At 40.3% G+C, this 23919-nt stretch overlaps 1 protein-coding gene across 6 annotated transcripts; it reads left to right on the forward strand.

Annotated features, from left to right (window-relative positions):
* Positions 1 to 1291: 1291 nt before the first annotated feature.
* ZNF30 (zinc finger protein 30) lies at positions 1292 to 20589 on the forward strand. Of its 6 annotated transcripts, XM_070224023.1 has the most exons (8): positions 1376 to 1599; positions 2702 to 2800; positions 6027 to 6114; positions 7429 to 7561; positions 8560 to 8655; positions 12551 to 12622; positions 16110 to 16235; positions 16721 to 17012. In XM_070224023.1, the coding sequence occupies exons 3-6, from the start codon at positions 6106 to 6108 to the stop codon at positions 12601 to 12603; spliced, it is 291 nt and encodes a 96-aa protein (XP_070080124.1). In that variant the 5' UTR covers positions 1376 to 1599; positions 2702 to 2800; positions 6027 to 6105; the 3' UTR covers positions 12604 to 12622; positions 16110 to 16235; positions 16721 to 17012. The 6 variants fall into 6 exon arrangements, with proteins under 6 accessions (XP_070080125.1, XP_070080123.1, XP_070080127.1 ...); XM_070224022.1 differs by lacking the exon at positions 2702 to 2800 and having other exon boundaries at positions 1315 to 1599; positions 16721 to 20589; XM_070224025.1 differs by lacking the exon at positions 12551 to 12622 and having other exon boundaries at positions 1406 to 1599; positions 16721 to 20589.
* Positions 20590 to 23919: the final 3330 nt, after the last annotated feature.

Genomic DNA, 23919 nt, shown 5'->3' on the forward strand with positions numbered 1-23919 from the left:
GAGGATATTTAGCTTAATATCTTAAAATTTAACACTGGGCTAACACAGGAATCAGTGTAATGTGGGCTTGATAAGACCAGATCCACAAGTCAAAATTAATTTTATGCTAGATTGTGTGGGGATCAGAATTGGCTACCTCAAATGTGTCTCTTTGGCTCGATTATTTTTAAGAATAAAAGACCCTGGAAGAAGCTTTAACTTTCCCCTTCACTGCCTAAAAGAATTTAAGATAAAAAGCACGTCCCCAGGACAGGCCATCACCACAAATAACTCTGGGTATTGGTAGACTGTGAGGGTCCTTGCTAAGCCCGTTCTTATCAAAGTTCTATCTACCAAACATTTGCTTTTCCATCTCCACGTGAATTTTCTTCCTCCCCTTTGAAGTCCCAAACCACTACCCCCAACATTCTCCTCTGTCTTTAGCTGAAGATGGTATTTAAGTTGGCATCCTTGGCCATTCTGGCTGAGTTGCTCAGTCTTCCTGGGTCTCTCCTATGTATTCAGGTTAGAAAGCTGTTTGATTTTCTCCTATTACTCTGTCTCATGTCAACTTAATTTGTAGGCCAGCTAGAAGGATCTAGAGAGGGTAGAGGAAATGCTCTTCCTCCCCTACAATTGTATTCAGTTTTATCACTACATAAAAGGAAAAGTACAGGCAGCTCAGAGAAGTATTATTGGGAAAGGAAAAGGAAAGAGGAAAAATATCCTAATGATGGGAAAAAATCCTAATGAAAGAAACATTTCTTTTAAATATAGACAATATATGTTTAATTAGTCCTACTGTATTTACATTCTCCTTTTAAAGGTTCTTACATTTATGTATCTTAAGAATACACAATAACACAGCATATAAAATTTAAATACCTAATGAAAAGTTAAATTGCTGAATCAGAGGACAGAAACATTATTCTTACGTGTTTGTCTTACTATTATTACTAACTGCCATTATTCTCTTGATGTTCTACTTAATAATAGCATTTCTGTAACAGAAAAGTAAACAATGCAGAAAGATAATTTCCAATACCTATTTTTCATATTTTTATGTTAAAGTAATAACACATTTTACCCTATATTTTTATGTTTTTGGCTCTCTACTTCAGGCCTCAGGTGCCGGGCGACCGCGAAAGCCCCAGTCCTCATGTCGGCCTTCCCTGGTGCAGACAGGCGCTACTGCCTACCTTCGGCCGCGAAGACCAACCCATCAAACTCGCGCAGCTCTAAAGCACGCAGAGCCTGGTCAGGCGGTCAGCAATGAAAGAGCCTGCGCCTGCGCACTCCCAGTACGGAAGACACTCCCAGAAGTCTCCGGGGCGCGGGGTGGGCGGGCCTTGTGGGCTGCAGGGCGCGTATGTTCTACTCTTTACGGCGCCGGACTACATTTCCCACAGGCCACTGCAATCAGGCCAGTTTAGCCTGGGACTATTTTTTCCCAAAGGCTACCAGGGCAACCTTGGCGTCTGCCTTTTGACCCCACTGTTGTGATTGTTGGGGCGGCCGCGGGTTTGTACTTCCGTGACGGGAAGGGGCTGGCCCCAGGGAGCGAGCTCTGCAGACTCGGGCCAGCCCCGCGGGGTCCCAGGGACTCGCGTGAAGGGAACAGTGAGTGCATGGAGTGGGGAGGGGGTTCTCCAGACGCGGGCGGGGAGCGTGGGGTGGACGAGGTGTACAGGGTGCGGCCGGGGCCGCCGGGTCGCGGGCCGGAGTGTCTCGTGGGCGGGACGAAGAGCGCTGGTGTGCGCCCGCGGAGACCGCGGCCTGAGCTCTAGTGACCCTGGATCCGCAGCTGGGAGGGATGGCAGCTGCGTGTTAGGCTCCTGCGGCCCCGCCACGCGGGTCCGCGCGGGGCTCTGCGAGGGTCGGTCGGGGCGGCAGAACCACAGCGACCCCAGGGTGCGGGCCGAGCCGCCTCGCCCTCACCTCCTTCTGGTTAGAAAGGGCGTGAGTCGGGGGAGCTGGCCTGGAGGGTGTTTTCTGAGTCCTTTAAACTCCGAAAAAGCACAGTTGTCTCATGGCTCTCTTCTCTAATTCTATTCTTCTCCAAAAGAAAGACCCAAATGAGGACGAAATAACTGTTGCACATCTGAAAATTAAGATTTAGGGGGGTTTTGTGTTTCCTTTTTGTTCATAAGGTTATTGGTGTTTTAAGAACACGAGTACATTTGTTTTCCTTTGCCCGAAATAGTCGGCCTCGTAGTGACCTGCTCTAGGTTTCTTCCCAGTGAGAGATGGAGTCCTTACAGATGGATCCACCTCCCTGTGGCCCCCCATTCTTTCTCTTTTTAGTTAATATTCTCCTTACCTTTTTAGTTAATATTTCTCACTACTGATTACAGATCATTCAAATCCTCTTCGGTGCTCTCTTCTGAGCATGTTGAGGGTATGTTGTAGAAATGCTGCTCTTGGGGCCGTATTTTGGACTGATGTGGTGGGGAGATTAGTTGTAATATTGCGTTGGCATCCCACACTAGACAGCTTGCCTTCTCCCAGGGCTTCACTGTCAAAGCTTAGCAAGATGGGCGTCCATTTAACCACTTCAGTAAACAAATAACAAAGTCATCTTTCTCGTGAAGCTTTTAGAAGTGGGCATGTGATTGTAGGTTTAGCATATGGGGGGGTCTGTGTCCTCAGTCCTTTGTTTGATTTTTTTAGTTTCGTCTGTTCGTCAGGTCTTGTTTGAGTTTGACGGCAGTCTGTTTCACAGTATCCTTGGCCGGTGAGAGGCAGTGTGGTGTGCTGTTGAGGAGTATGAGTTCTGAAGCTTAGAATCTGGCGTTGAATCTTGGCTTTGCTGCTTAACCAGGTGTGTGACCATCTGCACCCTCACTTTTCTAAATCTCTGAAATGGCGATAATAATAGATCCTACTTCATCAGGGTCTAACAAGGGTAAGATGTGTTAATATGTGTAAAGTGCCTGGAACATACTGAGTGCTCAGAAAGTATCAGCTGTTTATTTTTTGGTGATTCTGGGTCATTCCTTTTCAGAATTCAGTATCAATAGAAAAGTAAACTCGTTAAATACAGGAATTCCTAAACGGAAGGCTTTGACTCTATTTAGGGGCTTCCAGGTGATCACAAACCACTTATAATTGCATACAAAACTGTAGTTTATATTTATATATGTGTATTATATATGTGTATTTTTCTGGGGAGAAACATTGTGATTTTATTCAAATAACAAAGGTGATATACATAATAAAAGTATTTAAAACCAGTGGTGTTCAAGCAAAGACTTTAGTAGCTGGGAATGATCGTATAAAATCTGAGTTCAAGATTATGTGAATGGTTAAGTAATCAGCCTACATTCATCTGATGGACTGTTATGCAGCTAATAAAAGTATATTTGTAAAGGATCAGTCATAAGGAAAATGCATGAAGTAGTTTTAAACTATGTGCATAGTTATGGATAGTGGCATTCAAGAAAATCTTAAATTATATATGAATCCCATTTACTATCATAGGGTTTTGTAAGATGTCTTGTAAGGACTGTAGAGGAAGTATTTTAGTTAGTTGTTGAGTGAAGGAGAAGAGAGATGTGGCCACATTTACTGAGCGTTCCTGTGTACCCAAGATTATTCTCTCTAATTTGCGTTCATGCTCTCATTCAGTCTGCAGTGGCCACTCACCCTTCTTCTTTCAGAGAAAAAAGTCTTGGTAGTGAATAAGCCTAATTAATATTGATGAGAGAGGTACAACTAAAGTATGTCCAAGACCTGGTTTTCCCTGATCGTCCTGTTTGATCTTGGTTTTATTAATGACTGGAATATATCCACCATGAATAAGTGTTTTAATATTATGAAAGTCTTCATACTAAATTTCTGAAGGTAGAATTCATGCAGACTTGTTGCCAAAAAAAAATTGGTAATCCAAAGAATTTATGAAAAAAGATAAAATTACCCATAGCTCTCCCTTCCAGACCGTGAAATAATAAGAAATATATATATTGGTCTCTGTCCCCAATTCTTGCTAATATTTGGTCTTTGACCTCAGTTTCTGACACAGAGCCCCTAAATCCCTTGGAATTTCCTGGGTGAGAGGAGCATCTTCTGTTTGAAAGAGGTGACTCTGGGTGGGCTCCTGGATGGGGTCTGGTCACTAGAGAGATCAAGCCGTGATGAGGATTTTGAGCTTATAGCCCTGATCCCCATCCTCTGGAGAGGGGAGAGGATCTAGAAAACAAGTTGATAATTGATCATGCCCACGTGATGAAGCCTCCATAAAAATCCCCAAAGTGCAGGGTTCAGAGAGCCTCCAGATTGGTGAACACATTCGTGTGCCAGGATGGGGCTCAGCCCAGCTCCTTAGAGACGGAAACTCCTGCGTTTGGAACCCTTCCAGGCCTCGCCCCATGTTTCTCTTCACTGGTCGTTCATCTGTATCCTTTATCATATTCTGTATTATATTGTAAACCAGTAAACTTAAGTGTTTCCCTGAATTCTGTGAGCTGTTCTAGCAAATTGTCGAGCCTGAGGAGGGGTTTTGGGAACCTCAGTTTATAGTTGGTTGGTCACAAGTACAGGTGACAACCTGGGACTTGGGCTTGCGTCTGAAGTGGGGGCAGCCTTGTGAGACTGAGCCCTTAACTTGTGGGATCTGTTGCCAACTCCAGGTAGATAGTGTCAGAGGTGAATTGAATTAGAGGACACCGAGCTGGTGTCAGAGAATGGTCACTGTAGGGAAAAAGCCCACACATTTGGTGTTAGCAGTATTGTGAGTGTGAGAGTAGAGGAAAACAGGTTGTTTTTCCCAGACACAGACATATTATTATTATTAATATAGTTATTAATATTTTGGTGTGCACTGCCCCCCTTTCTGTTAGCCTGTATTTATAGGATTTGCTTTGTATCTGCAGATAGAATCACAGTAATTGATTACGTAAAGTAGCAAAAACTCTTCAACCTTTAGATTAAAAAAGGAAACCGTAGGATTCATTTCCTTTTCATGCAGCAGGAAGAAAAGGGAAGTGCCAGTGATGCTTTTGTTTGAAAAACCCTAAAAGTATGCACACCTTTTTGGGATTATAGCAATGTCGTATAAAAATTATTAGTGCAGGAAAATGACTTCCAAGGATCTGTTGTACAAATTACTTTTCCAGTGACAGATTTATATAAGAAAAGAGAATACAATAATATTAGTTATGAACATTTATACCAATCTCCGTATTGCACAGAAAGAGCAGGATTCAACCTTTGTTAATTGTTTAAGGTTTGCATCTTATTGCAGAATGGTGCCTCTCTCTGTAATTTCTGCAGAAAAATTAAAGGGGAGATTTAAATGTTGGAGAAGTTTTTCCGCTATTCTTTTTAAAAAAAGAGTTGCATTCTTAAGGCCAGGCTCTCCATGTTTTAGTTAGAATTATAAGAAAGCATGTCAGAGATAAGTGAAAAATGGAAACAAATTGTTCCTTTTCTAAAAATGAGATACGGGGCAGGTAATGTTCTTCAGTCGTAATAGCTAACTCATGTTAAGTAATTATTCTATTCTATTAAGTGTTTTAAGTGGATTTTCTTACTTATTCTTCAAGATAGCCGTAGTTAGTGGCTGATATTCCTCTCCCTGTTTTAATGATGAGAGAGCTGAGCCACTGAGCTGTTAGTAAATGCCTGACCAGTATCTTCTATATTTTCCTTCTCCCATGTCTTGACCGCAGCCTGAGGCCACAAAGGAAGTTCTGGTTTGGGTGGTATGGCTTCCTTTTCAGTTAGAATGTAGGAATGGAAGGAGGGGAATCTGTTCAAAGCAGAACTCGGCCCTGTCTGAGATGCAGATGAGCCTCCCCAAAAAGCAGGCCTGGCGGGAAAACCTCCTGCTGAGGCGTCTGCTTCCGGCTTCGAGAAGAAGTGCTGCTGCTCGGGTCCAGCTGCCTGCAGCTTGGGTCACTGCGCTTGGCATTCGTCTGGAATCTCTCTGCTCCTCCCCAGGATTGTATGTGCGGGTGGTGGTAGGAAAGTCTGGAAGCCGACATGGGGGACGAGGGGTTTATCGGGTGATGTTATTGGGACACTAAGGCCGCCTTTTCTTCTCTCAGCTCTGGATTTTCTAGAGTTTGCACTTCTCCAGTGGAGAGACCCCAGGGAAGACTGACCGGTTCTCACGTTTCTAAAAGCATGGCCCACGTAAGTTGTTGTGTCTCCTTGGAATGTTGGGCTTTTTAGATTACGTAGATATTTTCATTGATTAACCTGAAGTGTTCTTCCTGAGAGAGCACCGTCTAATCACCTGCTTCTTGGTCCCTCCTGTCTGAAGCAGCGCCAGGCGACTGGTTCCTTCTCATGAGGTTCCCCGTTCTGATCGGTGTCCGTGAATTCACTGAGCAAACTGCGGACCCGGTCCTCCGTGATCAGTCTGCCGGAGCGCTGTGAGGGAGCAGTGAGGATGTGAAGGCCCTGAGAGAATTCTTTGAGCTTCTAACGTCAGCCTGTGGTTTGACGAGTTTGAGAGATTGGCCTCATTTGACCGCACATCAGAAGACAAAATTTTCCACAGACCCGTTAAGATGGGATTTTTGTATTCATTGGTCTCAGTCTTAATATAGTGAGATCACATGCTCTGTGAAGCTTTTAGGGACATGATGATGACATGGAGACATGGGTATCGTGGTTCTTGCCAGGCGATGCCTGAGAGAGTGGGAGCAGGTCAGTGTTGTTGTGGAATGGGACCTACCGGATTTGGGACCTACCAGATTTGAGTGACATGCAGTTGATTCTGAATCATCTTCATCATAAATCACTAACTGAAGAGCAGCAGAAGTGTTGACTGAGGAATTATATTGCTGCCTGACAATATAAGTATATTATCATAAGTAGTAGATTCACATAGAGTCCCAGAATTTGGGAAAACCTGAGACATTTGGTCCAATCTCATATAAATATAAAATAATTACTAACTCTCCCATATAACCATGAGGTGTACTTTCATGCCATCATGAGAAGTGTATTTATCAATACAAGGAGAAATGCTTATGATAGGATCTGACATCATGATCTTGAAGCTGGAGAAATTAACACATTTGTTTAATATCTATTTTCTAAACTAGAGATTTTATGCTTGAAAGAAAAACCATTGTTTTTTCTCTTAAAAGGAAAATGCTGTGGAAACTAATAGTTCTTGAGAATTTATTAGTTGGGTATCTAGCAGGCAGCGTCTTTGTGTATGCAGTTTATTTAACAGAGAAACTTAGATGATTGTATCCATTTCCCAACAGATCTGGAGTCTTGTGATACCCACAACATACAGAAAATTTTGTCCATAGCAACAGGATTCTTCCAGAACGTGCAGATATTCTGCTTCATTTACTTCCTGTATCATACGCCTGCAGCCTACTTGATTGCTATATTATTGCTCCCTTGCTGCACTGAAGCTTTTTATTTCCCCTCCTTTTATCTTAAAAACGTCTTCTGTAATTTCACCAGAAATATGTGGGTTTGCAGTTCCAGGGGTCAGTGACGTTCGGGGATGTGGCCATCCCCTTCTCTCAGCAGGAGTGGGCGAGTCTGGATCCGGCTCAGAGGGCCTTGTACAGAGACGTCATGCTGGAGACCTACAGCCACTTGGCCTCACTGGGTAAGTTTGCCTCTGGCGAATGATTTAGAATTTGCTCCCTGAAATACTGTCTTCATTGTACATTTTAGATCTGTCTTAAGAAGTGAACGTAATTTCTTCTCCCTGTTCCCAAAGAAATGGTTTGAACTTTGTTAAGGTGGAAATAATGAAATGGCAGGATTAGAATTCTGGGGTGTTGATGGCGTAAACATTGGGCAAGCCCAGACTTCCTGTTGTGTTCATGCCCACGACTGCTGTAAATGCTCTGTCCCTGTCTGACCCACCTGTAGGCAGAAAGCTGCACAGAGTCCTGATTTCTTCCAGCCGAAGAGCTGGGGCAGTTTATATAGCGGTGGGTGGGCTAACAAATCATTTAAAACTAATTTACCTCATTTTATTTCTTACAAAACAACCTGACTTTGTAGTTAAAATTTATGAGCCATGAACTTTGCATTTAAGATTAAATGAATATCCTATAGATATAGATGGCTCAGGAAATTTTTTCTTTTTTCTCTTAGAAAAATGATAATGTTTATAACTCATATTGTGCTTACTGTGTGCCAGTCACTCTTCTGAGCTCTTTACATGTATTTGTATTAACTGATTTTTATCCTCAACCACCACCCTATGAGATACGTACTAATTTTATAACCATTTTAGATGAAAATACTGAGGCACAGAGAGGTTGAGTGAGTTACCCAAGGTCACACAGCTGGTGCATGGCTGCAGCAGGAATTTGAACCTAGGCGCTCTGGTTCCACAGTCTGTGTCGTCAATTATTATGTCATACTTTCAGTCAAGACACAGGATAAAGAAAAATAGACACATTTCTTTTAAAAATAAGACCTTTTCTCTTCCTGTCTGGATTCTTGAGTTCCCTTGCCTTTATCTGCTCTGAAGTACTTGTCAATATCATTTCGACCTTTAGTGTATTGCACATTTAACCTGAGCTCGAAGTATTTTGGAATTCATATTTTATTTCTCTTCTACACTGTATGGTGCTCTTATCTTGTGAGCAGGACACTCTGTTTCCAAACCACACGTGATCACCTTCCTGGAGCAGTGGAAGGAGCCCTGGGTGGTCGTGAGGAAAGAGCAAAGACAGCGACAGACAGGTGAGCAAGCACGTCAGGTGGAGGAGCCACCACTGCTGGGAGCACTGTGCGGACAGGGAGAGGCACGTCCCTGAGATGTGTGGCAGTCTCCCTTCAGAGGCCCCGGGCCTGAGACGTGGGGGGAAGAGACCATCTCACCATTTTCCAGAGGAGCTTCCCCCTGACCACTTTCCACGTTCCCTCACCTTCTCACACGTCCCTCTCATTCTGTTAGCTTATTCTCTCTCCCAGTGCAGTATTTCAGCTGTATTTTGGATTTGCTTTGTTTTCGGCTCCTCTTTTGCATTTAGATTTATTTATATCTTCTGAGGTGGTGGTAATTGAACAGAGACAGAACAAGAAGTAAGGGCTTAGGCCCTATGATCATGTAGAACATTCCAGGCAGAGTGAATGTAAAGCCCTTGAGATGGGAGTGAGGTCTGCGTGATTCAGGAGCAATAAGCAGAGTTAAAGAGGGAAGAGTAACAGGAAAAAAGGTAGAGTGTTAGAAGGGAACAGGTCATACATATTTTTTTGTTAATTATCAGGAATTTGGATTATTTTCTGCAAGTGACTAAAAGCCATGATTTAGTTTATGTTTTTCCAACTTTTGATTTTTAAGCATTTCCATTGTATGAGATAGAAACCAAAAAATCACATTAAAATATATAGCTTAATGAGTTGTTATGAGACAGATGTCTATAACCATCACCTTGAACAGAACAAAAACATGTTTTTAAAATAATTTAAGGCTTACAGAAAAGTTACAAAATTATACAAAACATTTTTCTGTACTCTTCACCCAGGTTCTCTAAATGAGGAGATGGAACTTTTCCAGCCCTGCCTTAAGCCCATCACGTGCCTGACCACAGCCCTCCTTCTCCCTCCCTGGCCATTCACTTCCTGCCACTCCAAACCTCACAGGCACCCCATATACTCACTGCCAGTTTCACCATCTCTTCCCAAATTCGCCTGCTAACCTTTCCCATGAATATCCGTTGGTTATTTTTGGGTTCTCAGGTCTGTTGGATGCCCCCCTGGCTCCCCTCTGCTTTTCCCTGCACAGATGCATGGAGGGCAGTCTGGATGGGGCAAGAGTGAGAATAGGAAAACCTGTTGGGAGGCTAGTCCTGTAGGGCACACTGCGGGCAGTAGTGGTTTGGGTTAGAATGTTAGTGGCGGAAAGTGGTGAGAAGGTGTGGTCTTTCTAACGTAGTTTGAGTGTAGAACTAACAGCATGCTGGTGAACTGTCAATAAGTGTGCAGGCAGAGAGGGAAGTCAAGAAGGATCGACAGGTTTGACTTGAGCAGGTGAACGTTGATACAGGCACCTGAGATGGGAAGGCAGGTTGGAGAGCAAATGTAAAGATGTCTGCTTTGAGTCTGTTGAGTTGGAGATAACCAGTAAGCATCCAACCGGAGAGGCTGAGCAGGCGGTTGAATATGCAGGTCTGGAGCTCGGGGAGAATTCAGGCTCACACATAACAATTTGGGCCTTATTGGCATGTGGCTGGTACTTAAAGCCATGGGACTGGATGTGGTCACCCAGAGGGCCCAGTGCAGATGGAGGGTTTGCTGACATTCAGAGGTCTGTTGGGGGAGGCTGCAGAAGAGACTGCTGAGTCGGGAGGGGGAATGGAAAAAGGGCGGTCAAAAGGTACCAACTTCCAGCTATAAGATAAATAAGTGCTAGGGGTGTAATGTGCGACATGATGACTATCGTTACCACTGCTGTGTGATACGTAGGAAAGGAGTTAAGAGTTGAAAGTTCTCATCACAAGGAGAAAATTTTTTTCTTCTTTCTTTTCTTTCTATTGTATCTATATGAGATGATGGATGTCAGATGAACCTGTTGCAATAGCCATTTCACAATATATGTAAATCAAACCATCATGCTCTACACCTTAAACGTACACAGTGATGTATGTCAACTTTTTCCCGATAAAACTGGAAAAAAGAAAAAGAGAGACTGCTGAGAAGGAGCACATTTTAAGGTAGAAGATAACCAGAGAGTGGTACTACCAAAGACAAACGCGGAAAATGTTTCAAGATGGAGCAATGATCACTGAAAAGTAAATTAAAAGAAGAAATGAGAATGACCACAATGTTTGGCCTTCCCGGAAGGGGAGATTCTCAGTAGTGTCCAGGAGTGGAAGCCTGACGGCTCTGCTTTGAACAGGGTAGGAGGTGAGGCAGCAATGCGAGTGAGTCCGCAGCTGTCGGGAAGCACCGGGTCACAAAGAGACGGGTTGTACCTGGGTCACTGATAATGGGAACAGTTCACAAAGTGCTAACATTGGCGGCATTAGAAAGAGGAAATTATCATGAAGCAATGACCTAAGTTTGAGGTAGTAGAATTTTGTGCATAAAAAAAACCTGAGAGTGGATTTGGGTATAGATAATTGATACAGTACAGGAAAGAGTATGTTTCTTCTATCTTGTTCTGTTTTTCTCTGAAATAGAAGGAGAAAAATCATTAACTGAAAATTAGTGAGGGGAGGCATGAAATCTTAACATTGTTCTTCAGTTTACACACCCCGTCCTGACCTGTTCCCTTCTTTGACGGTTGTGTCTTATGCAGCCAGTGCTGGTGCTGGTGGTGCTGGTGCTGGTGTGGTGTGGTGTGGTGTGGTGTGGTGTGGTAAGAGCAGTTACTTTGTTGACTCTGTGCTCTATGCCCAGCGCTGTTCTAATCTTTTTACATGTGTTGCCTCCGTGATTCCCACATCAACATTATGACGTGTGTGAAATTGCTGTCCGTATTTTATATCTGAGGAAACTAAGGCTTGGCATGATTAAGAACTTTTCCTAATTACAAAGCTAGTTGTTGGAACTGGAATTTAGACACAGTCTGGCTTATGATCTTTAATAGTCACTATGCTTTATATTCATTCTCTTAGCTTAAATTTATTGATTTAAGCAGTTATTTACAAGGTTCTTTACTTAATTCATGGATTTTATGTAACTTTTTTTTTAAATAATCTCTAACCAGAAAAGTTGTAAGAATAGTACAGAGCATACATAACCTTCACCCAGAGGTTGTTAATATTTTATATATTTGCTTTTTATCATTGTCATCCTGCCCCCCTACCATGAGATGCCCTTTACCTTTACCCTAAACGTTTCAGTGTATTTCTTAAGAAGAAGTTCATTCTCTTTATAGCCACAGCATATTATCAAAATCAGACTTTGGTATAATACTTTTATCTAATCTACAGGCCTTAATCAAATTTTAACATTTGTCTCAATGACATCCTTTATAGAAGAAAGAATTTCCAACCCTGAATCCAAGACAAAAATCATGGACTTAATTTCGTTGTCATCTTACTTTAGGCTCCTTTAATTGGAAACAACTCCTTGGTCTTCCTTTGTTTTTTTATGGCTTTGGCATTTTTGATGAGTACCTCTCTTTGTAGATTGTCCCTGAATTTGAGTTTGTCTGTTTCCTCATAATTAGACTCAGTTATGTATTTCTGGCAGAAATATCACTGAAATGATGTTGTCCTTAGTGCATCATTTATCAGGAGGCTCCTGATGTCAGTTTACCCCATTACTGGTAGTGTTAACTGTGTCACATGATTACAGTGGTGTCTGCCAGGTCTCTCCACTGCAAATTTTTTTCCCTATCTAATTAATCAGTGTTTTGTTGGTAGATGCTTTGGAGCTGTAAATATCAGGTTCGTTATCAAACTTTTACCACTAATTTTGGCACCCATTGCTGATTCTTAAGTAAAGCAACTAGATCCAGGGTCAGCCAGCTTCTTATGTAAAGGGGCTGATAGTAAATATTTTTAGGTTTTATGGGCCATGTGGTTTCTGTTGCAGCTACTCAGTTCTGCCATTGCAGCGTGATAGCAGGCGTTGATAATACATGAAGGACTTGGTGTGGTTATGTTTCATTAAATCTTTATTTCAGAAATGGATAGCAGGCCAGATTTGGCCCATGGACCATGGTTTGCTGACACCTGAACTAGATGGTCGCCAAGTGGTAATTTTATAACTCTATCATTTCTTCAACATTTATTTGTTAGCATTTTAATATAAGAAGAGCATTTCCTTTTATTTTTTCATTTATTTTATTTATATCAGTATGGGCCCATGCATTCTTATTGTATTTAATGAGTTATAGTCTTATACTGTCATTTTGGTGTTCAAATTGTCTCATATTTGGCAAATGGGAGCCTCTCCATGGCAGCCTCTGTGACCTCTTTATGAGTTTACTCAAAAAAAAAAAACCTTATGATGAAATTTACAGTCTTAATATGTGAGCTAGAATATGTGATTAAATGACATTCATAACTTAGTGAGGAGCAGTTCTAAGAAGATACTGAGATGAAAGTGGGTGCAAAAGATGTAGACACTGGGTCTCTCGAGAGGAGAGCCGGCTGATGAGTGATTGGGAAGGAAGAATGTCCTGGAAGAAAGTGCGGGGCGTAGCAGTGAAGATAGGGCAGTAGGAAAGAGAGAGTGTGCTTTTTGGTAAGTGGAAGGTCTTTTGGGATACATTTCAATAGAGTTCTGTGGTTGGAAGTCATATTGTTCGGAACATGCGCTAATTCCTTCTCATTTAAAGAAATAAACAGAAGAAATTTAGCTTCTTTTAAAAAAGGTGGTGTGAGCTCTAACGGAAGATGTGCGGTGTGAAATTGCGGCTCAGTCTTGCGTGCACGGCACTTCCCTGAGGAGAAGTCTCCTAACGCCTGTTCTTGGGTGTTAGTTTTTGCCGTAATAAATAACCACAAACATGTAAATTAGTTCTGCTGTAACCAATTACCACAAACTTGATGGCTTAAGACAACGGAAACTTACTGCCTCCCGGTTCTGGAGGCCCGCAGTTTGAAATCAAGAGGTCGAGGGCGCCCTCTCTGAAGGTTCTCGGGGAGGAGCCGTCTTCGCCTCCTTCTAGCTTCCGGTGGTTGCTGGCGCTCTAGGCATTCCTTGGCTTGTAGCTACATCACTCCAGCGTCTGCGCCCATTGTCACGTGGTGTTCGCCTTCGTGTCTGTGTGTCCTCTCCTTCTCTTGTAAGGACACCAGTCATATTAGGGTTAGGGCCCACCCTAATCCAGCATGACCTCATCTTAACTAATTACATCTACAAAGTCCCTATTTCCAAATAAGGTCACATTCTGAGGTTCTGGGGGGACAAGAATTTTGGGGACACTATTCAATTCAATACACTCTGCATCTTATCAGGCTACTTATATTACTTTGGGAATATTTGTTTTATTTTATAAATTGTATTGCTTTTAATGTCTCAATATATGGAAGTATTATACCATCCTTAAAAGTCTATTTTGTTTTGTTTTTGCATTTTGCCAGCTGAATTAAAAACTACATAAAAGTTGGAAGAGTAATATGACAACAATCCTTAAAACCTTTACCTAGATTCACCAATTTTTAATATTTTACTTTGTTCTGTATGTATATAAAAAATTTTGGCTGTACCATCTAAGTAAGTTGCACAAATTGTAACACGTCATCCCCAAATATTTAAGAATATACTAAGAATAAGGACATTAGTCTCCATAACCACAAAAAGGAAAACCATTAACTTGCCTGTAGTGCCCACCAGAGGGGCATCTTAGGCTCAAGTGAACATTCAGACTAAGACTGCCGTTGATGCTCCTGGCCCCATCTGCTCAGAATATCCCTCAGCAGGAACCCCAGCTTGCCAGCAGGGCAGCATCAGCTGCCTGTCAGCATGAGTCCTCACGGTGGTTCATACAGGAGATGCTCGCATAGCCATCCAGAGGGTAAGGTGCAGAGAGGCGGGATACACAGCAGGTGCATTTGGGAATTGCCCTGGCTTAAAGAAGACACGTTTCGCAGAATTCCATACCTGTGGCAGTTCCATCGAATAGCTTCCAGGGTCCCCAAAAGACATGCCATTTAAAAGATACTACATTAGGGAAGCTCAGAGTATGGAGTTACCATCAGGTATTTATACTTCCTCTCAGTCCACACGCAGCTTATCTGTCTGTGGTCTTTTTTTTACCATGGACGGTATTGATTAGTAAGACAGTGCACCACATACCATTTTGTCATCTAGAACAGCACTGTCCAATAGAAATGTCATGCAAGCTGTATATGTAATTTTAAATTTCCTAGTGGTCAATTTAAAAAATGGTAAAATTAATTTTAATAATGTATTTTGTGTATTTCCATATATATCCCAAATATTATCATTTTTATATACAATCACTATAAAATTATTGAGATAATTTACATTTCTCTTTATACTAAGTCTTTGAAATCTGGTATGTGTGTTACATTTACAGCACATCTCAATTCAGGTTAGTCACGTGGCTAGTCTTTCTTTTTGCATATTTGGATATAATTGATGGGTAATGATGGAATAATTCTTAGGATGATGAAATAGAAAAAAGTTCCAAGGGAACATTATTCTTATTCTCAAAGGAAAAATAAGATGATGGCTGTCCCGTGGGAGGTCTCAGTTTCATGAAAGGATCCATAGGACCGAGTCTAATTGTAAGAATGAGATTTGTTCTATTTTGAAAATAAGTACGTTTCCCTCTTTGTTCTTTGGAAGGTCATTAAGAAAGAAGAAAAGTCATAAAATGTTAATTCTTATAAATAGTTAGAACTGCTTTACAAAAATGCAAAAACTTTTCGTGTCTTTTAATAACTTTTAAAAATTGTCTTTTAATAACTCTCCATATACGACCAGGGTCCATTGTCTTTTAATAGTATCCTAATTTGTTTCTTTTGTCTAGGGATTTGCGTGCTGTAGTCAGTTCCTCCCGTGTGCGAGAGGGTTCCAGTTCGGTGCTGAATGAAACGGGTCGGGCCTGCTCTTGGGCGGCGTGTTAGTTGTCTGTTGCTGTGTGACAGATTACCACAAACTTAGGAGCTAAAAACGACACTCAGTTGTTATCACCTGGTTCTGTGGGTCAGAAGTTCAGCACAGGATGGCTGAATCAGGGTACCAGCTGTGACTGCAGTCCCTTAGGGCCTGCGGTCCTCTTCCAAGCCCGCTGGTTGTTGACAGAATTCATTTCCTTCTCACGCTTTCCTTGCGGCCCCCTCCATCTTCAGGCCGGCAACCAGCAAGTCCTCTCCTTCTCACTCTTTGAAGGTCTCTGATTTTCCTTCTGCCCCGAACCAGGAGAAAGCTCTGCTTTTAAGGGCCTATCCAGATAATCCAGGATAATCTCCTTATCTCACAACTAATTAGTCACCTTGATTATAATATACTTTTGCCATGTGGTGCAACATGTTCACAGACATGACAAGGGCAAAGGTCGTGAAGACCCAAATATGGTCTACCACAGGTAGGTTTGGGAGAAATAAATTAGAAATCATAACAAAGAGAAAAAATTATGTAATTTAAAACAGATAGGAATTACAGGAATCAAGTGTTAGAACAGAAAATAAAGGCATGGACATCCTTAGACGAAGTCAGCAGTTTATGGTGTTCCTGATAAAGTGACGTTTTACCTTAAACATATATAGGATGAGAAAGATCCAGTCTGCAAACAACACATGCCAAAGGAGTTTTGGGAGATGACGCCACCTGCAGATGGAACCAAAAGATGAGAAAATATGTGACACATTCCAGGTGCTGGAAGGGGAAGTGAGGTAAACAGGGAGCAGAGGGAACTGAGACTTGCCGTGAGGCTGCCAGGCCATCAGGGGCCAGAGTGCTCACGGCAGGGTCCGTGGATCTGTTCTCAGTGTAACGAGGAACGACGGGGACATGAGAGCCCGTCTGCATCAGAAACGTTTGTTAGAAATGCTAAAATATCCGTTCCCAGGAACCCCTGTGCACCCCGATGCAGGGGTTCTGGGATGGCGCTCAAACAGGAGTTTTTAACAAGCTGTTCAGAGATTCTGATCCACATCTAAACATCAGAAATTAAAATATCTTACTAATCACCAACCTTACTATTTTACATAAACTCTTCCTTCTTCCTTGACCTTTTTTTGAATTTCATAAGAATACTTTATTATTATCTAAGATGTTTCTGATGGATATTATTTTCAATTGATCTCTTTTCTTCCGCAGAAACCTAATTTTTCTCATACGGGAAAATAAAACAATTTTGTTTTTTGTTTTCTTTCAGATTTTCAGTTGAAGGATGAGATAATCAGCTGTAAAGAAATGCCCACTTATGAGAAATGTACATCTTTTGCTCTACATCAGAGAATTAATAGAGAGAAACCATGTGAATGTCAGGAATGTGGGAAGACTTTTTGTCAAGGCTCAAAGCCTGTTCAACATGAGAAAATACTAGATGGTGAAAAACCCTATAAATGTAAAGAATATGGGCAGAACTTTAGTAATGGACATCAACTTACTGTACATCAGAGATTGCACATTGCTGAGAAACCCTATAAATGTAAGGAATGTGGAAAGGGTTTTGTTAGAGCCTCGGCCTTTGTTAAACATGGGAGAATTCATACTGGTGAGAAACCGTGTGAGTGTAAGGAAGGTGGGCAGACTTTTAGTAGTAGCCATCAATTTACTGTACATCAGAGAATTCATCCTAGTAAGAAACCATCTGAATCTGGGGAATGTGGAAAAGCGTTTTATGGTAGCTCATACCTTATTCAACATCAAAGAATCCATAACGGTGAGAAACCCTATGAATGTAAGGAATGTGGGAAAGCGTTTATAGTGTATGGAAAACTTATTCGGCATCAGAACATTCACACTGGTGAAAAACCTTTTGTATGTAAAGAATGTGGGAAGGCCTTTAGTACCTTCTCATACCTTGGTCAGCATCAGCGCATTCACACTGGTGAGAAACCCTATGAGTGTAAGGAATGTGGGAAGGCCTTTAGTACTAGCTCCCCCCTGGTTAAACATCAGAGAATTCACACTGGGGAGAAACCCTATGGATGTAAGGAATGTGGGAAGGCCTTTACTGTTTATGGACAACTTACTCGCCATCAGAGTATTCACACTGGTGAGAAACCCTTTGAATGTAAGGAATGTGGGAAGGCCTTTAGACTTAGCACATTTCTTAATGCACATCAGAGAATTCATGCAGGGGTCAAGCCCTACGGATGCAAGGAATGCGGGAAAGCCTTTAGTCGCGCCTCATATCTTGTTCACCATGAAAGACTTCATACAGGTGAGAAGCCCCATGAGTGTAAGGAGTGTGGCAAGGCCTTCAGTACTGGCTCGTACCTTGTTCAGCATCAGAGAATTCACACTGGTGAGAAACCCTATGAATGTCAGGAATGTGAGAAGGCTTTTATTAGTCGCCATCAACTTACTGTCCATCAGAGGGTTCACACTGGTGAGAAACCCTATGAGTGTAAGGACTGTGGGAGGGCCTTTAGAGTACATGTACACCTCACACAGCATCAGAAAATTCACATCAATGTGAAGCCCTATGAGTGTAAGGAGTGTGGGAAAACTTTCAGTCGTGCCTCATACCTAGTACAACATGGGAGAATTCATACTGGTGAGAAACCCTACGAGTGTAAGGACTGTGGGAAGGCCTTTAGTTCTGGCTCTTACCTTGTGCAACATCAAAGAATTCATACTGGTGAGAAACCTTATCAGTGTAACCAATGTGGGAAAGCCTTTACTGTGTATGGACAGCTTATTGGGCATCAGAGCGTTCATACGGGTGAGAAACCCTTTGACTGTAAGGCATGTGGGAAGGCCTTTAGACTTCATTCATTCCTTACTGAACATCAGAGGATACACACTGGTGAGAAGCCCTTTACGTGTAAAAAATGTGGGAAGGCCTTCAGATATAGTTCAGCCCTTAAAACGCATCAGAGAAACCATGTGGGTGTAAAACCGTAAGAATTTAAGGAATGTGGGAAGTCCTTTAATTATGGCTCAAACGTTCAGCATCACAGAATTCATGCTGGTGAGAAACTTGAATGTAAACCATGTTGGTAGGCCTTTTGAAAATACTCTCATCTTTCTTAATATTAGAGAAGTCATAATTCAGAACACATAAGAAAGCCTTCATTTGTCATTCTTGTATTTATAATATCAGAATATTCATAGTGGTCGCCAGTTCAGGAAAGGTGGGAAATGTTAATGCTGACAGCATCCCTGGCATGAAATTTTAAATGACGTGTATCAATATGACTGAAAGAATGACTGAATGAATAAGTGAATGAAAAACCTTCCAGTTACTCTTAAAGCATTGCTGAAATTCAGATAATTCATCCTGACTTTTGAAACCAGTAAATGTAATAGATAGTGGAAAGCCTATGGCTGTTGGCATGCGCGTTAACCATCATCGTCATCCCACACCTTGCACCCTGTCTGACATTGGGCTCCTTACTTTCCACCTCAGGGCATTGTTTTAAATGGTGATGATAGAACCTACCAACTTATTAAAAAACCTATGCTCAAGATTTCCTAGAGTTAATATTACCATTTTTTTGTAACTGCTAGTAAAATTTTGAGAGTAAGACCCTACAGATGTAGTTAATTTAGAAATGCTCCTATATCCATGCATCCATTTTAGAATATCAGATAGATCTTTCTGGATAAAACTTTGTAGAGAGAAGGGAACGTGGGAGGATAATTATTTAGAACTCATCTCTTAAGTTGAATCAAACAATTCATGAAAGATACTCAGCCTTTTAATATGTGTGAAGTTGTTGAGAATAGCCTAAAAGCCACATTTTGTCCAAAATTCAGGATAAGGGAAATTAATAACACAATAGAAAAAATAAACTCTCCACTTAGAAATTTCCTTTGCAACTTATTTTTATGGGAATTTCAACATAGAGAAAAGTAGAAAGAATAGTGAAATTGCCACCAGCTTTGGTAACACTTGTCTTTGTTTCTTTTATCTCTATCTCCTTCTCTCTCTCTGTACGTAGTTATTTCTGCATGTGAGAGGAGGTTGTACACTTCACCCCTAAATATTAATCTTTTACTCTTGAGCCCACCTTTTTACACGATTTTGATGTTTTGAGGAGGTTGTGTGTAGAGCGCCCCACGTTCTGCATTTAGTTGTTTCCTCATAGTCATCTAACTCGTTCCTCTCCCAGGTTTTTTCCATATTGGAAGTGATAAAGGTTTCTTTGTATTCTAAAGAGACTTGCAAGATAATGCTGCATATATTTGCAAACACATAATATCAGATTTTCCCATAATTAGTAATACTAATAATGAGATTCCTGTGTATCAGAACTGTAATTGGAACATTAATTTTAAAATATCAAAATTAATTAGAAAATTAATGCCTACAGGAAACCAGGATTAAAAGCCAGAATTTCATTTTGTTCATCTCTTTGTCCTTACCACCTAGGCAATAATTCTCAGTGTATGCAATTGATAAAGCTGTTAAAATAAGGAATAATTATATTTATTTGTTCTAGGACCATTTCTTGAAAAGAGTTACCTTTCTCCATTGAGTTGCTTTGTTGGAAATCAGTATGCTACATAGATATACTTACATTTCTGAATATTCTTCTGTACCCTTGCGCCATGTGTCTGTCACTCTTCCAGTACCAAAGGGTACTGATTACCGAACATTGCAAAATTGCTTTACCTGTTCAAGGTCCTTTTCACTTACTTATTTTTATATCAGCTTGTCAGTTTCTATGGGGGGAAAATGGCTTTTGGGATTATAATGTGAATTGTAATGAATCTATAAATCAATATGGAGATAACTGACATCTTAACGCTATTGAGTCCACCAATCCGTGAACGTCTCTCTCCTTTTATTTAGGTCTTTGGTTTTTCTCAGCGATGTTTGGGAGTACTTATTGTTCAGTTCTGCCACATATTCTGTTACACTTATCCTTAAGTGTGTCATAATTCTTGATGTTATGATACGTGCTATTGTTGAATAACTGGAAAATTATATATATGAATAATTTTTTGCATAATGACTTTCCTGTGATCTCATAAATTTGTTTATGAGTTCTAGTAGCTTTTTGTCTATTTCTTAGAATTTTCTACATACAAAAACCGTGTCATTTGTGAATAAAGACACTTTTACTACTTCCTGTCCAGTCTGAATTTTCTTCTCTGGTACAATGTCGAACAGAAGCGGTGAGAGTGGACATCTTGGCTTTTGTCTAAGCTTGAGGGGGAACATTCAGTTCTTTCCCGTAAATACAATGTTAGCTCTTGATTTTTCACAGATGTCCTTTATCAGGGTGAACAATTCCCATCATCATTAAAGTGAGTTGCGTATTATCAAATGCTTTCTTCTTCGTCAATTGAGATTATCATAGTTTTTCTTGCTTATTTTCTTCATACAGTGATTTACCTTGATTTTCAAATGTTAGCTCAACATTTCATTCCTAAGATCATAGTATACTTCTCATACATTCCTGCTTTCACTTTGCTGATGTTTATTAGAGAATTTTCACATCTGTGTTGCTGAGGGAATTTTTTTGTTTTTATTTTGGGATTATTGTATCATTTACACATAGTAAAATTCACCCTTTTAGATGTACAATTCTGTGGTTTTTGACAAATATATACAGTGGTATGACTAACCACAATTAAGATACGGAATATTTCTGTCACACCAAAGTCTCCTTATGCTCCTGGATAGTCAAGTCCTTTCCCCATGGCAACAACTCATCTATAGTTTTGATGTTTCCAGAATGTCATGCAAATACAATTGGTCGCCTTGTGTTCCTGGCTTTTTTCATTCAGCATAATGCGCTTCTGATTCATCCATTTTATTGTGTGTATCAGTTCATTCATTTTTATTGTTGCTAGCAGTCCATCATACGGGTGAACCACAATCTGTTTATCCACCCACTAGATGATAGAAATTTGGGTTGTTTCTGGGTTTTGGTAATCATGAATAAAGGCACCATTAGCATTTTTGTGTGGACATTTTCATTAGGTAAACACCTATAAGTAGTAGTGTCATGTGGTAAGTATATGTTTAACTTTATAAGAAATTACCAAACACTGTTTTCTAAAGTGGCTGTACCATTTTCCATTCCCACCATCAACGCATGAGAGTTCCAGTTGTTAAACAGCCTCAGCTGCACTTGGTATTAGTAGTTGTTTTCGTTTTCATTTTCAGCCATTCTAATAGGTGTCTCATGTCTAATAGGTGGTATCTCATTTGGGTTTTAATTTGCATTTCCCTAATGGTCAGTGGTGTCCCGCTTTTTTCAGGTGGTTATTTGACATCCATATATCGTTGGTGAAGCATCCATTCCATTTTTTTGCCATTTTTCTATTTGGCTGTTTTCATACTGTTGAGTTTTAAGAGTTCTTAATATGTTATGGATATAAATTCTTTGTCGGATGTATGATTTGTAAATTTTTTTTCCAAATCCACTTGTCTTTTCATTCCTTAACTGTCTTTCATAGAGCAAAAGTATTTCATTTTTATGTAATTCAACTTATCAGTATACTTTATGGAAAGTTCTTTTGGTGTTATCGCTAAACTTTTTGTCTAACCCAAGGTCATGAAGATTTCTTCCTATGTTTCCATCTCAGAGTTTCATAGTTTTACATTTTATGTTTAGATCTATGATCCATTTTGAAATAACTTTGTGTAGGATGTGAGGTTACAGGTTGAGGTTTATTTTTTTGCGTGCGGATATACAGTTGTTCCAACATCATTTGTGGAAGATTATCCTTTCTCTGCCTGAACTGCCTTTGCACCTTTGTCCATCTCCTGATAAATATCACTGGGCCTATTACTGGCCCAAGGAAGATTAGACGTATCAGAAAAAATTGTGAATAATGGTGGAGACTGTTCAACAGGTTCTGATTCATTGATAACCATGCTCTATGAATTCCTGTTTTCCTTCTTTGATACTATATGTTTTGGACTCTGTGGGCTCCACAGTGTTGATCCTGTACAGACAATAGCAGTAAATCCAACATATTCACAGCACCAGCCTTTTTCCCAGCCACTCCCCTAACATGATGGCCACTCACGCAACCATATGAGTTTTTATGTCTCCTTCTGTCTTGTTTCCATTTTGCCACTTTACAGGCCTCATTTTGATGGAGTTTGAATGTTTCCTCTCTCTGGAAACTATCCAACCCCAGAAAATATGCCTACAGATACTGACATTTGGCATTATCCAAATGAAATGATGACACAAATTCACAACTCTACCATAATTTGAAGCACAAAGAGCTCCAAGTCAGTTGTTTTGGTGTGTTACTTTTAAATATAAGTGGATAGCTATGGACCACTAAGCATTTGAAAGGTAGGAAAAAGTAAATGATAAAAGAAACATGGAGTAAAAACTACAAGGGAAGAAAAGAACTTCAAAATTTATAGTATTGTCAGAGAATATGGGAATACATTGCATCCATGAAATAAGAAGCTTCTGTTCAAAATAATAGAAGAATGAAAAGAATACTTGACCATTAAAACTATGATGTAAAAAAAGAAGGTGTTCAATAAAGAGATTGAAAGGTAGTTTTGGGGGAAATATCCCTAAAATTGAGGGAGGAAGAATATAGAGGAAGATGAAATAGAGTGCTTACAAAATTAGAGAAAATGTCCAGGAAATGAAAATATGAGTTATAGGTGTCACCAAAAAAAACCCCAAAGCAACAGAGAAAATGAGAGGGAGAATTTGACCAAATAATTAGAAAAACAAATTTGTAAGATCTGAATAATTATTTAAAGATTGAAAGGATTGGAAAAGATCAACAAAACTAAGAGCTGGCTTTTCAAAAAGATAAAATTGACAAACCTTTAGCTACACTAAGAAGACAAATAAAATCAGAAATGAAAGAGGAGACATTACCTCTGAGACACAGAAATACATAGGATCATAAGAGACTACTATGAACAGTTATATGCCAACAAAATGGATAACCTAGAAGAAATGGATAAATTCCTAGAAACATACAACCTACCAAGACTAAATCAGGAAGAAATAGAAAATCTAAACAGACCAATAATGAGTGAATATTGAATCAGTAATCAAAAACATCCAACACAGAAAAAAACAGGACCAGATGGCTTCACTGGTGACTTCTACCAAACATTTAAAGAAGAATTAATACCAATCCTTCTCAAACTCTTCCAGAAATTGAAGAGGAGAGAAGACTTCCAACTCATTTTATGAGGCCAGCATCACCCTGACCAAAGCCAGAGAATACAAGAAAAGAAACTTATAGACCAATATCCTCAATGAATATAGATGTAAAAATTCTCAAAATAATTTAGCGAACCAAATTCAACAACACATTAAAAGGATCAAACACCATTCCCGAGTGCAATTTATCTCTGAGAGGCAAGAATGTTTCAACATACACAAGTCAATGAATGTGATACACCATGTTAATAGAATGAAAGATAAAAATCATATGGTCATCTCAATAGTTGCA

Source organism: Equus caballus, chromosome 10 (genome assembly GCF_041296265.1).
Source record: "Equus caballus isolate H_3958 breed thoroughbred chromosome 10, TB-T2T, whole genome shotgun sequence".
In the NCBI taxonomy this organism is placed as follows: Eukaryota; Metazoa; Chordata; class Mammalia; order Perissodactyla; family Equidae; genus Equus; species Equus caballus.

Excerpts from the sequence above, each read along its gene's own strand:
- ZNF30 (XM_005596136.4), top strand. The coding sequence starts at position 5,760 with ATGCAGATGAGCCTCCCCAAAAAGCAGGCCTGGCGGGAAAACCTCCTG. Across the intron at positions 6,115-7,428 it reads TTTCTAAAAGCATGGCCCAC|TTCCAGGGGTCAGTGACGTT; the intron begins GTAAGTTGTTGT and ends GTGGGTTTGCAG. Across the intron at positions 8,656-16,720 it reads GCAAAGACAGCGACAGACAG|ATTTTCAGTTGAAGGATGAG; the intron begins GTGAGCAAGCAC and ends GTTTTCTTTCAG.